This window comes from Acinonyx jubatus, chromosome A2, assembly GCF_027475565.1.
Source record: "Acinonyx jubatus isolate Ajub_Pintada_27869175 chromosome A2, VMU_Ajub_asm_v1.0, whole genome shotgun sequence".
Classification (NCBI taxonomy): domain Eukaryota; kingdom Metazoa; phylum Chordata; class Mammalia; order Carnivora; family Felidae; genus Acinonyx; species Acinonyx jubatus.
In genome coordinates this window covers 42,782,418-42,797,051 of record NC_069383.1, presented here as the reverse complement: position 1 = coordinate 42,797,051, position 14,634 = coordinate 42,782,418, and the positions used below count along the sequence as shown (strand labels likewise).

The 14,634-nt window shown below is 41.9% G+C and overlaps 1 protein-coding gene across 1 annotated transcript in view; it reads right to left on the bottom strand.

Annotated features, from left to right (window-relative positions):
• TBX20 (T-box transcription factor 20) overlaps window positions 1-13,605 on the bottom strand; it is a 60,121-nt gene extending 46,516 nt beyond the window's left edge. The window contains exons 1-5 of the mRNA XM_027075253.2: window positions 13,342-13,605; window positions 9,739-9,994; window positions 8,523-8,687; window positions 4,665-4,773; window positions 404-562 (exon numbers count right to left, since the gene is read on the bottom strand). Coding sequence (XP_026931054.1) covers window positions 404-562; window positions 4,665-4,773; window positions 8,523-8,687; window positions 9,739-9,994; window positions 13,342-13,468 — 816 coding nt within the window. The 5' untranslated portion in view covers window positions 13,469-13,605. The remainder of the gene's footprint in view (window positions 1-403; window positions 563-4,664; window positions 4,774-8,522; window positions 8,688-9,738; window positions 9,995-13,341) is intronic.
• Between the last annotated feature and the right edge of the window lie 1,029 nt (window positions 13,606-14,634).

Here is a 14,634-nt window from a genome sequence, read left to right as displayed (position 1 = left end):
TATATATATCATGAGATATGATATATATATATATCATGAGGCTTTGTATAATGATATATATATATATCATGAGGCTTTACCAGAAGGAGAAAAAGAAAGCAGGTGATTTTCTCAAGAACAAAATTTGAGAAGGCAGATAGGGCAGGTTTAGTGGGGGAGAGTGGGCAGTGAACAACCTGACCAAGAATATAAAGATTCTAGACAAGATGGTATAATACAGACCATCATAACTTTGAGCCATGGTCACTCAACACGCTTAGAGGTCCTGGGGCTGATACTCCATAGCATTCACCAAAGTCAACTTCGATATTGAGTTCTGGGATTTCATTTCTCTCCACGAAAATGAAAGCAGCTCCTAAATCTTTACCTTATTTAGGAAATAAATGGTGAATGCCAAACTCACCAGTTGGTTCTGGTAGGCAGTGACTGCTGTGAAAACGGTCTCTGGAAAGATGAATGTTCTGAATTCTTCAGACTTCAGATTGAGCAACGAGGCTGTGTGGTCTTTCTTCTTAATGATGTGCACCCGCGGCTGGTACTTGTGCATGGAGTTCAAAATTATCTACAACAAAGAGATGGGAAGTACTGAATATTAAGTATTTATATTGCAAAACAGGCCAAATTGCAATGAGGCAAAGAAAGAACCATAAAATCTACAGTTTTGAATTTAAGTTTTAAGAGTAGAAGCCACTCTTTCCACTCTCTTTTTTTTTTTTTTTAATGTTGATTTATTTTTGAGAGACAGAGACAGAGCATGAGCAGGGGAGGGGCAGAGAGAGAGGGAGACATAGAATTGGAAGCAGGCTCCAGGCTCTGAGCTGTCAGCACAGAACCTGACACGGGGCTTGGACCCACGAACCCTGAGATCATGACCTGAGTCAAAGTCAGATGCTTAATTAACTGAGGCACCCAGACAACCCCACCGTTTCCATTCTTAAGGCAAATCATTTTCACAGGATGCTGCAGAAACATAGTTGTGAAATCACATTTTACCAAAACAAGTGTAAATAATACAAGTTGCTTCAAGGGTCCTTTCTAAACTGATGCGGGGAAAATCATCTGAAGGATAAGTTTATTTGTTTGTTTGTTTTTTTAATCAAGTCTTTAAAATATATTTTGTTGGTCTGGTTAGACTGAGGATGTATGTCTAAATTTTCTAAAGTAAGAACTTATATATTCCAGGAAGACAGATTGTTATTTATGTAGTAGAGAGGAATAAAAAGAATTAAGAAAGGCTAGGTGACATTAGATCTTAGAGTGCAGAAACTGTTATTTTCTAGCTCCTTCATCTTGGGCCAAATGATCTCGCCTCTCCAACTTTGTTTTCTCAAATACAAAAACTTATTAATCTCACAAGGTTGTGGTGAGGATAAGATGATGTTAACTCTCATAAGTTGCGCAGCAAATAGGAAGTGCTCAGTAAACCTTAGTAGTCGTAGTAGTATTTCTGACAATTTTGTTGATTCCTGACTCACTGTTATGAACCAAACATGAATGACAGTGATGACCATCTTCTGTTTTATAGCTAGTAAAAGTTGCCCAATACTTAGAAATCATAAGTCTACCTTGATTAACAAGGCAGTATTTCTCACGAATGTTTTAAACAAAATATAATGATTTGCCATTATGAAATCCGAGCAACAAAATTCACTTTCATATATAAAGGATTTTCTACATCTTCCCCACTGCCGCTCAGACAGCTACCTAAATCTGCAAAATTGGGCATGTCCTTCCTAGGATAACAGTGCTCACACTGTATGCCCTTCACCCCAAGGGCCTAGCAGAGAGCCTGACTTTCCTGGGCGGCATGTGATAAATAGTGTGGCAGGAGTGTGGTCAATGGCAGTGTTGATGCATCTTCTAGACTAACATGGGTGTGGTAGATGAGTATTTTTGCTGGTTTACTTTAGCAGAGTTAAATACTAGTCACTGTGGGATAACTAATATAGAATCAATCTCTGTGCTGAGATATAAGCCAACTTAAAGTTAGAGGGCATTGGGGCGCCTGGGTGGCTCAGTCGGTTAAGCGTCCGACTTCGGCTCAGGTCATGATCTCGTGGTTTGTGACTTCAAGCCCCGCGTCGGGCTCTGTGCTGACCGCTCGGAGCCTGGAGCCTGTTTCGGATTCTGTGTCTCCCTCTCTCTCTCTGACCCTCCCCCATTCATGCTCTGTCTCTCTCTGTCTCAAAAATAAATAAACGTTTAAAAAAAAAAAATTTTTTTTTAAATTACAGGGCATTAACTGGCATTGAATTTTGAACATGCCATCCTTTTATGATCCCAAACCTGAAGAGGAATAACTAAAACAAAGGAGAGCTCCAAATGAATTGAAATAGACTTTAAAAAAGTCATCTCTTTATATAATACATTTATTCCAAGGAGTTTAAGATATTTACGCTCACTCATAAAACTGGAATAAACTCAAAACAAAACAAAACAAAAAACTGGAATAAATTCAAAGTGACAAAAGTATACTCTTAAAACTGATATAAGAAAAACGCTGGGCATTCATTATGTGTTGTAATAAGAAGTTACAAATAATTTTCACACATTCTCTCTCTCTTTCTCTATCTCTCTCTCTCTCACACACACACACACACACACACTCATACACAAAGGACAAAGCCCTAAGCTTTAAATAATGTCCCTTCTCCCATACTTACACCATCCCTAGGTCAATTTCCTTCGGGAAAAGGTGCTGGAGAGGGTCCAACCTCAGACTGAATCTCAGAGCCAGGGCTCCTTGACTATCCGCTCAAGATCTCATTGGGTTAAGGAACACTAAAAGAAATGTGAACTTTGCTTCACTGAAGAACTAAATTCCCTGAAGTAAAAAATTTTCCTGTTATAAAACTAAAAATGCATCTGTAAGAAGGGCTTCTTCCGGACTAATTCAAAGAACTTGGCTAAACTACACAGGATCTAAAAATCTTGCCTTGTAGTTTTCAGAACACACTATTTATGGTGATAAGGGGTTACATTAAATAATAAAACTTTAAAGCTAAAATGGATATTAACAATCATCTAAGACTAAACAATTTGTCAAGGTCTAATCTTGGCATAATCAGACTAGAACCCAGAGCTCCTGAAATCCAGCTTGGTGTTATTCCCACCCATGAAGTTGGTATTAAAAGGAGAACATATTAATTCTGGACAGGTGATTTCAAAATGAATTCTCAAGTCGTTCTGGAAAGACTCAAACAGTGCTTCTCAAAGCTTCACATATGGAAAATATCAGAACCATTAAAAATTTCATTTCTCCCTGCAAAGATTTCAGTGGAGTCCAAGAAACTTTAATATGAATGACATTAAGAATGATCTGGCCTACAGAAAATGTCTCTCAGATACTCATCATTTTTAACCTGAAAAAAAATCCATCAATGAAAACATCTTTTTTAAAAAAACAGAAAAGGACAGTTATCCCAACAGTCTTAAAGACAAAAGTCAATTATCTTTTCCAATACATAAAATAACAGAAACCTATTAACCTACTTGCAACATCCCAACAGCAGAGTCATGAGTACCCGGTTACTCTGATTTGGTCATGATAAACAAAGTCTCTTGTGGGCGAATGGATGGTGGCAATGTCTGAAGTGATTTGTTTGCTTCCAATTTCATTGGAAATTGATTTTCCAATTTGAAACCATGTCTAAAACTCTCTAATATATATCTACTTATAACCATCCTTTCTGAGAAAAGTTCTGAAACTTCTAAAGTGCATAGATCCAATAAAAACTAAAACCTGAAGTAACAAGAGCCTTAATAAAGGGGTAAGAGAGAGAACAATGATAGAATATCTAAGCCCAGGGAAGCAACCAATGAAATACCAATGTGCTTTCTGGCAATTGAAGCAAAACCAAAAAACCCAGTATTCTTATCAAAAAGAAGTATGCAAGTCTAAAGTTTTCTTAGCATAAAATCTAAAACAATTTTTATGTCAATCTTTATTTAAGAGCATGGACTAACATCACAATTCCTTACAAAGTAGTCTTACCAAATGTGTAAAGCGCTGCGTCAATGGCTATTTGTGCTATTAATTACTGATATGAGCCCAGAATTCCAATTTCTCTTTTTCCATATTTTGATGAACTCCTTATAAGATCAAATGTTTTGTTTTTCATTTCAAGACTTCTCTGTGCCTTAATATTCCTAAGACTCTCTACAGCAGGGGTGTATGATGAGTAAAGAGCACTTCCTCAAATTTATTTGGGCATAAAACCCTTTTGTCCTATTGTATCTCCCATGAACATGGTCTATAAACACACTTTGGGAAACCCCCAAGGGAGATGTCCGTCCTATTCCCCCTATGCTGTGTCATCTAACATACCACTGACAGAAACTAGACGTTTAACCCAAGAATGGGCTACAGTAGCATCCAGAATGCACATTGCCTTTGTTTGGTTGGTGCAGTCTTAGGACATTCATAATGCCATAGGTCCCTGACTCTCTTGCATAGAAATGGCACACGGCATCCCTGTAAGTGATGTCTTAAGAAGAGGAAACAAAATTCCCTGAAGAACAAATGGATGTTTTCAATGAATGACTCACATATGGAGGATGGGATGGGGAGAGGGAGGGGAGGAAGAGATTTAGAGGGAGGAAGTTTTGAGGGACTCCTCCATTCCATCCCAGGGAATCCACATAATCCAAGGCACTGTACTTACATGGCCATGCTGATCTAGTTCATTGTTGGTGAGTTTCACCTTTTCAAAAGACACCATCTGCTTGAGTAGCTGCTCACCAGTAAAAGGAGAATCTGGGTGTACATACAGCCTAAGAAAATTATGAGAGATTTTGTTAATCTTTAATATATTTTTAAAATCTGTTCTCTGTGGGTCATAAAATACTCTGATTCTAAAGGAATGCAAAAACTTCATGTTGGTGAATTTTATTTGCCCCACATAATCTAAAATTTAATAATACAACAACATCAAAATAAATCTAAAACATCTAAACGTGTTTCTTTATGTACCAGTGATCTAAAAGGGGTTTTACCTAATATATTTTCTATTGTCTGTTCAGCAAGCCATTTTTAAAAGGCAAATATTTTTCTATCTATCTAATCAACTACTGGTCTGTTTCTGTAAAATATAAAATCTTATTACTGTTGTGGGTATTTGCAAAAGAGAGACAAGCTTATACTAATTGTGTAACAAGTTCCTAGTGTAAATACTGCTAAAAGTAACAAGAACAATGAAGGGATAAAGAACACAAAAGACAAAACAATTCTAGAGAACACATTCATTTAAACTTGAAGATGATGCAGAAGTTTATAAATATAAGACAAAGTAATTTTACTACAGCGGACTGCCTAACTTTTAATAGTTCACAGATCACAGTCTGTTATTTCTTCTAGTACCTTAAATACTATGACTTTTATCTAGTTAAGTGCCCACTAGATGAGAGTGAAAAAAAGCTGGGTAAACCTCATATTATTCAATGTGTTTATTCATATACAACTTAAAGGGGGGGGGAAGCTTTGATGGGAAAAAATGTAATTACCACGTATTTATCATTTATCAGCTTCTACGTGCAAGAAAACTCACAGTTAGATGTAGGCCATTTGTTCTATCTGCAAAGTATTACACAAAGTATAACTCTTTGTAAATTCAAATTCTGGTATCCACTGGATATAAGCTAGTCTGAAGTCAGGGGAGATACAGAACTCAAGAAAGAAAAGGAAGTATCCCTGATTTAATAGGACAAATCCCTTTATCCATTTAACAGGCTATTTATATCTCAATTTTATATAGGATCTTTATATCTTTAATCAAACATAAATATTATGGTCGGGGCAACATCAGTGGGGAAAAAAAATCACAAAACATTTCCTTGCAGTTTCTTTGAAAGAAAGAAAGAAAGAAAGAAAGAAAGAAAGAAAGAAAGAAAAGAAAAGAAAAGAAAAGAAAAGAAAAGAAAAGAAAAGAAAAGAAAAGAAAAGAAAAGAAAAGAAAAGAAAAGAAACGAAACGAAACCAGAAGTCTATGCCATGCTTTGTCACAAACAGGACTAAGAACAGAAGAATTAGGTAGCCGTACTGAAATGTGAAAGCCCGCCAGAAGCAAAGCACAAAAAAGACTAACAGCACTAGAAATTCTTACTAGACCCATATAAGAACTTTAAAGGCTTTCAGTGTATGTTTGTCTGTCTGTTGGTTTTGGAGGAGTGTTTAAAAATGCCTTTCAATCGAAGTATATTCCTTAATGATACAACCATCATAACGTTTCAAGTATACCCCTCCAAGGCTATCACTATATGAAGTTGTTTTACTGGCCAGCACCACATCCTACCTACCCCACCAAAAAAGGTTCAAAAATATTTAAAGTCCTAGAAGTTCATGAAATGTTCCTTCTTTATCAATTCAACATGGGTCTTCACAATAATAAAGACTAACTTATTTAAATATCAATTGCTTTAAAGACAACAAAAGGTCCTATATGAAAATATGACATTATTTTTTAAAAAAAGAAAAGATAACGTTACTTTAGATAATGTATATATCTTGCCATTGTGGAGATCAAATGATACTGTCCAGTATTATTTCTTCTGGTTAGGAACAACTGACTGGTAAACTTTGGTCTGAAACAATATGTTTCAAGGAATAAGAACCACAAGGAACTTCTACCATTAATACAAAAATTATCACCTCCCATGTTCCTCACCTTTCCCTTACGGAGTTATTCAACACAGCACTATTTGTTTTAATAATAATAAAGAATATTTGCTTAAAATTGGTAGAATATTTCATCCTATAACACACCAAACACTTTTATTTAATATCAGTATAAATATACTGAAGATGAATGAAAAAAAGCATACAGGAAGCCCCTCCTCTCTCAAGTCCCCCAGGACTTAAAATTCCAGCAATAGCTTAAACATGCTTCAGTTAAGATAGTGTATTGGTACGTGCTTTCCTTCTCCAACCAGAACAGATTAGTAACATAAACAAGGCATGTCATATTTCCAAAGTCCTGCTGGCCTGCACCAGCTCCTCATACCTTCAGATAGGAAGAAAACAGATGCTAAATAAGAGGGATTAACTTCTTAGAGGAAAGACTTTGGGGAGAGAAAAAAAAGAAGATTTGATTGTAAAAATGGTTAGAATACTGCTAAAACTCTCTCTCTCTCTGTCTCATTTAAAAAGATTTTGTAAAGTGTGGAAGTAAGCTTGAGAGTAGTAAGAATCAGCTCTTTAATGATAAATAGTAAAGAAAATTAATATAATAATTTTAGTACCAACTATAAGACAGTGAATCTTGCTCTATTTAAAAAAAAATGGGTGTAACATTTTTGTAAAATGTCTTAGGCCTGCTATTTAGTATGTTATTTAATATACTGATTTGGAAGGGTTGGGAAGATGTCCTTCCTAGTCTTCTGTGGGAATGGAAAAGTCTGAGAGGCTTCTTTTAATCTTTTCTCCAGTGTATTTAGCATACCGTAAGCTCAATAATGTGATCAGTGACTAAGTAAGCTTAATATTCTATCTGAACTAGTATGTGTAAATTGTGTTGATTCTGTGCCTTGATTAAAACTCCAGACTAGATACTTACAAAGAATCAACCAAACTTCAGAGTTCCTAAGTCTATACATGTAAATAAATTATTCATTCTGATAGGAACTTCCAACAAACTACAAAAATTAGGTAATCATAAAACAACTTAAAATCAGCGAGGCTTGGCTTTAGAACCCTAACTGTAAAGTCCGCTAATATCCTTTGCTTGTATTAAAGTATTCAGTTAGATTCCTATAACTTCAGCTATTACTATTTGCATAAGCTAATATATGCTTTTCCCCCCCCTTAGAAGGCTAATTTGGGCAAAGCAGCAACAATAAAAAGCAGCATGTGATTTTTTAAACAGAGTTCTCCTTCAAAAACATTACCAATGAACAGCACAAAAATAAACATATATGATCCCTAACGTATTGAGTAACATTTTGCATAAAATAATATTAACCTGTTGTTGAATTACATCCACCCACTGAACTTATTATGGAGAAGGGGTAAAAAAGAGTTTGCTTTTCTTACTTAAAATTTCTGAGTCCCTTACTGGTCAAAAACGAATGCATTTCACCAAAATGATGTTTATTGTGTGCAAATGTTACCATATTACTAAGAAGTACTTACTACAAACAACCACTTTACTAAAATGCACTCTTCTCAAAAGGATGTTAGGGCAACCACTTCAGCAGTAGGTTTTTTCAGTCTGGTGTTAAGTAGCCAACTAGAAATGATGGGTGCCATATGAAATAGGTCTGGATCTCTAATGAATATTCTAACTGAAATTAGGAAAGCTTGAAAATGAATTACAAAAGAAGAAACAATTAAAGACGACTTTCCGTCTGTGCACAAACTCTGCCTTTCTCAGATATTTTGTAGTCAGTCCTCTGGGTTGGGAATGCTCTCTACCAGAGCTCACCACTGTAAAAACAGAACTGCTTAAAATTCAACCAGCCAGACACATTCTGCTCTCAGGGTTCATACGCACTGCATTTGCTCTGCCCGAAAATCTGGAGGCACAAACCTGGCTGGCAGTGGTGGGTCTGCCTTGCCAGCCACCAGCCAGGAAGACCGGTGGTAGGCGTAGCGGTACCTCTTGTTGTCCACGGGGACGATGTCCATCAGGACTATGTACTTGGCCTCAGGATCCACGCCAGAAAAGGATACTCGAATGGTGGGAAACATCCTCCTGACACAAGGAGACAAAGAGAATTCGCTGGAGCTCCTTCCTGGAGGCTAATGAGTCACTGAATAAAAGGGTGAGGTCCTACTCCCTCCCCACTGACCCCCACACCCTTTTTGTTTCCACAGACACTTGAGTACTGAGACCCTCCTTCTCCCACACCTACATAATTTTAGGTGTCACCATCATAGGAGTCCCCTTTGCTACGTGAAAAGTTTTGTTTTGCTTTTTAATACTGGAAGGTCTTCGAGTAGGGAAAATCGTATGCTGTATTATCAAACGTGTCAGACTCCCCCAGACCAAAGTCTCTGGAGCAGACCCAGTCTCCCAACCCTCTAGGGTTGCAGGGAGAAAACTCGGTTCAGCCACAGAAATCTGGGGCAGGTTGGGTTCGGGAGACCCTGCGGGTATTTCCCAGAGTCTACAGAGCTGGAGTGACCAGGGCTGCAGGCCACTGACCTTTAGAGTCTTTGTCCCAGGCCTGGGGAGCCACCTGCACCCCCATGCACTACCCCGTGCCTGCCCCACTAAGGCACCAAGGGGGCCTGCCGCACCAGCACTCCATCCTACACAGTGTGAGTTTCAAATTTCATTCCTCTGTGCAGGTTTTAATTTTAGTTTTTAATGGGAACTGGCAGCTTTTGCAAATTGAGGCCAATAAAAGGGAAGCTACTTGCCTCCCTCGAAGCACCCAGCAGCCTGCCCTACACCCCCAGCAAGATTCCTGCTTCCCTCCAGATGCCAACTCCCCACCCCAAAGCCCTCCCAGATGGCAGATCACTGGTCCCCACATCCCTCTCATCAAGGCCACGGCCACCATGGGGTTTTCCATGGCCAGATCCTGAGAAAGAAAATAAATGCTCAGAAGTCTGTCTCGCAGCTCTTTCCAAAAGCAAGTTGATAGAAAGAAGTCCTCCTTAAGGGAAGCTTCCTCTCGGTGCTCTGGACCAGTGGGGTTTCACCCAGCTCCAGCGAATACCTGAGGCCACCCGGGGCGCCACTGTCATCCCTGTACCCCTTACACACCAAGCGCCCCACCGCCACCACGGATCGCTACCTGCCCGACTTGGTGATGATCATCTCTGTTCCCAGCTCGTGGAATTTGTCCCAGAGCTCCTTCGTCTCCAGGCTGCAGGCAATTTTGGCCATTTCCTCACTGGGGATGATGGGGGTGGTGGGGATCAGTGGCTCAGTACACAGAGAGGAGGAGGAGGGGCTGCCACTGCTGCCGCCACCGGCAAACTCCCCGTGAGCATCCAGGCTGGTCAGTTCACCCAGGGGCTGGGCACAGGAGGACTTCTCAACAAATTGTTCTGCAGGCAAAGAGAATGGAGAATGACAGCTAATGCTGTCAAGCAAAGACACAGGAAGGAGAACAGCGCAACCCAAATTGGTACTGGACTCGACTCTGGAAAAGTGAAGTTCAGAAACTCCAAGAAGGCCGTGATAACCCATCACTATATAAATTCTCATGGAATGACATACCCAGCGCTTGCTTACCGAACCAAATGAGTTCTAGAACTGTGGCTTGTTACTAACATTATGAAAGCCACTTTGGGGACTACAAATGTAAGGAGTGCATAAAGGGAAAGGAGGTGATCATGAAAGATGAAAAGCAAGTATTCCTACTGTTATCCCTGTCAAGTTCTAGACGTTGTAGCTTGTGGGATCTCCTGCCAGTCCTGCCTCTTTGACAACCAGGAGAGACTTTTCTCCAGCGAGACCAAAGGGAACGAAGAGGTCAGCATCTTCCTTACTTTGAGAGAAGCTTTCCCTTCCGTCCTGAGCTCTCTCTCCACAAGAAAAAAGGAAAGGGGGAAGGGAAGGGAAGAAAAGTGGGGATGCGGTTAAAAGGAAAAACTCAAGTCGCTTCACTTCTCTGCCTGGCTCTCAGTGTGCTAGGCTTTAATATCAGGGCAATTTTACAATATCCCTCCCAGCCTGAGATCTTACGAAAGACTCTAACATATAGCTTATTAAATCACAAAAGTGGGCTCGCTAGGCCATTTTGGGAACAGGTGTGAAAAACTGTCTTGAGGGCAGTGTGTGTATTTTTCTCCCTTTCTCTCAAAAAGGTCCTGGAAGTGAGGGAAACAACCCTCAACCCAGGCTAGCAGAGTATTTAAAGTAGGAAGAACACCATCCACCATCAGGCTGGAATACCGCTGCCTATGAACCAAACATTCTACTCCACAGCTGATAAGGGCCTAGGACTACACCAGTCACTTTGATGGAATACAGGGGGACTTTTGTAATTGTCCCAATTATCTTGTATCCCTTAAAAAAGAAACTACTTGAATCTGTAATGTGAAACTGATCTCTAAACAACACTGTTCTAAGTGCCAAGGAATTGAAACAAGTTCTAAATGTAGATATAGTCATGTATATGTTATGTATCACATAAAGCATTTTATTTCCCATATTTCTCCTTGGCTTAGGGCAGGCAAGCAGGAAGCAGGGAATTTTTACCTTTTCTTCTCTTACAATAATAATCCAACTCACTGTAACATTTTAAATTAAGAATAATCAAATTAAGTATCTTGGCCTTAAATTTTCAAGTTCAAAGAATGAAAAGTACGCCAGGGCAAAATCTTATTTTCAACAAATATTTTCAGAAACACATTCACCTGATGTCTTTATAGAGAATTAACACGTAGCTTCAGAAATTTTCTTATTTTTCTGACAATTGGAAAAGGTAGACTCCCTAAGCCCCAGACTAAGGACAGCCAGGGTGGGAAAGTGGAGGAAGAAGAAAATGATACCGAATTTCTGCAACACAATGTTATGTGTCAAGGGTACCTCAATAAAAAAGATCTGAAAAAATGCTCTAGTGGTTTAAGGAAGGCAGCTCTTCTAAATAGATTTTACGTGTTTAAATGCTCAATCCTGATACACTTTTGAGTCCCTGCCCCACAATTGCTTCCACACCTCACACCTCTCCATCCAAAGTACCATATTCTCTGTAACAGAACCTCTAGGTGTTTCTCTTGCGGGAGTCCTCAGCTTAAAGTCACTAATTGCACTGTTGAACTACTAGCCCCTGGAAAGGACAAGAATGCCTTCTGGGTCTTTCAGAGCCCGTCTCATAAGCCCAGGGGAAAGAGGTTCATTTTACAGACTGTGTATTTGCGGTGGGGGAGAAGGTGGTGGCTATATACTTTAGAATTGAGATAGAAAGCGAGTTTTCTCAGGAAAAGAAATAGAAAAGAAAGCAATACTGAAATGACAGTGGAACTGAAAATGGCATGTTTCCCAGTCTGCTGTCTGTAATTCTGACAGGAATATTAACCCGAAGGGCTCTTTCCCTGCTAGCTACCGAACTGTGATGAGGGAGTTCATAAAGAATTCAGAGGCCTTCGAAATAGGAGTGGATAATGTTGGGCTGTCCCACCAAAATAACTTTGAAATTGGTGGTTAATATGTCTGCAAACAGTTTGGGTTTGTTTCATTGGTTGTTTCCTCTTTTTTTTTTGGCAGATTTCAGGCGGATGAGAAGAACCAGGGAAAGTGAGTGAAACCTTGGAGGGGAGACTTTTTGACATTATATTTTCTGGAGATCTTCCTGTTTCCTTTTCCTTGGTTCTAAGTTGCTCTGGGGATTTTAGCTTTCTTTTCTTTTTGCCCAGCCCTCTTATTTTTCATCTTTAACCCTTTGTCTTTCATACTAGGATTGCTGTTTCAGATGTGGGATGTTAAAGTGTTGGAAAGGACAGGGAGAAAGAAAGAAAAAACACAGGGGAGAGTCAAAAAATATATTACCCTAAGTTTGCTATTTGATGTTTCTCACCATTTTCGGGCTATCAGATGATCAGGATGTAAAATAATTTTTTCCTGGGGACCCAAGAGGTGATGAGAACACTTCTTTCTCTGTTAATTGTAAAGGGACTTTGAAATACTCAAGTCCAGCAGTCTCTTTCCCACACAGTTCACTTGTGCTGAGGGGAACATAATCCCTATTTTCCCTTTACTCCAAAACTAGTGTCTTCTATAAATGGTAAAGGTTGTTAAATAAACAGTATAGCTAAAAGTTGAGGAATTTGGAAAATGGTTACTGGCTAATGTTTTTGCCAACCTCCACTGAAAGTGATGGCGGTTACAAAATGATGTCTCACCGATAAGTTCGGAGCTTCGGTGAAGAAAACGGTTCATGGGGGGACAACTGGCTTCTTCTACAGCATATGGCAGTGGCTTTAAGGAGTTAATTCTGTTTATTCAAGTCAAAGGAAAAACAAAATCTAACTAGTTTCTTGTTAAGTCGCTAAGAGTCTCCTCGGGATCAAATGCACACGCAGGTGTTACACGCATGGTAAATTCTGTTGAGTCTTAAAAGGGGTTAATTATTTATCTCTGATTGTTTTGGTCCCAACAAAGTTACACACTCTCCTGCACAAGTACGACTTGCCCTGGGGATTCTAGACGAATAGGTAGAGACAGTGGCTAGCACGCATCCTAGATGGGAAACCGGTTGTCTGTGAAGCCCCCAAAGAAAAGAATCTCCCGACCCCGGCCCGTGGGGCCGGTGGCCTGAAGATCAGAAGCTGCCTAGAGCAGGGAAAGGCGGCCACCCTCTCAAGCCTCCCGCAGGCAGGGGACGGAGGGACAGACAGATGCGCGGCGGCCCGCTCCTGCCCTAGGCGGACAGTCGGGCAGCCCGACTTACCAAGTGGTTTGATGGTGTTCTCGGCGGCTTCCTTCTCCTTAGAGCCGCCGCTCGACATGAGCGCGGCGATGGAGAAGGCGTTGGCCCGGGAGGAGAGCTGTGGCTTGGGCGACGCCGTGAACTCCATGGCCCCCAGTGTGCGGTCCTGGCCACGCACGGGGCCTGCCGAACTGCCGTCCAGCTTCCCCAAGGGAGACAAAAACCAACACAGAGCGCAAAGTTTCCAATTGCAATCTCAGCGGAGTCGGGAACTCCAGATGAGTCAGCCCCAACCGGACAAGAGCTCCCCACTGGCCTCTGTCCCTCACTGCAAAGCCCTCCAGCCGCAGAGACTTCCCACTAGCCGGAGAGGACAGGAGAGGACCAGCCTCGGGCTCCACCGGGTGCGCGAACCCTGGGGCGCTCCGCAGGACCACAGGCTGCGCCGCCGGAAGCTGGAGATGAGCATCGGGCGCGCAAAACCCGGGGGTCTCGCGGCACCCCTGTGCGTCCTTCCTCCGTCCACGCGCTGGGGACAGCCGGAGCGGCCCAAGCTGCAGGAAGGAGGCTACGGGTGGAACTCCGCAGCGAGGGGGCGGACGCCGGACAGCACCGGCGCCAGCGTGCGGAGCACAGCGCGGCGCGGAGGACACTGCGCCCGGGCGCTCGCAGCCCTGCGCCTTAATTTGCTGGCGGCAGCTATCCCAGCGGCCCGCAGCCAGTCAGCGCCGCCTCACGTCACCGCTTCCTGATTCCGCCGCCGGGGGCGGGGCAGCGGGCTGGGCAGGGAGGGCGCGCCCCGGGCGCGGTGCCCGCTCGGCCTCGCGCAGCAGCCAGCCGCGACCCTGGCACCCGTTCGGAAAAAGTGCCACCACCGAGCTGCCGCGGACTCGCCTAGCCTGGTCTCGAAGTCCCAGGGCGGAAGGGACTTGCGCGCGGTTGGGAGGGGGTATTTTTGAAGCGGCTAGGACGCGAGATCCCGAGAGTGGCCCAGTGCGGGAACCTAGACCAGAAGTAGCCTGGGGGAGTTCCTGCTTCTTCCGTTCTTTTTCTTGAGCGTGCTCAAAGTTCCAAAAGAAAGTTGGGAAGCTTTAAGTAGAGCGGAAACCCGCGCCACAGAGCCACCACGTACGGGCCAGGTCCTATTCTCTCTGGGCAGTTCCCAGGGCTGGGTGCCCTCACTCGTTGGGCTCCAAAATCTGTCTGCTTGACAGTGGGACTGGAGATACACAGCCCTGCAAAAGATATGCTGAGAGAGGGATGGGGACATTTAGCAAAGGCTGCTGCTCTCAGAACCACGGCTCCCGCTGCACA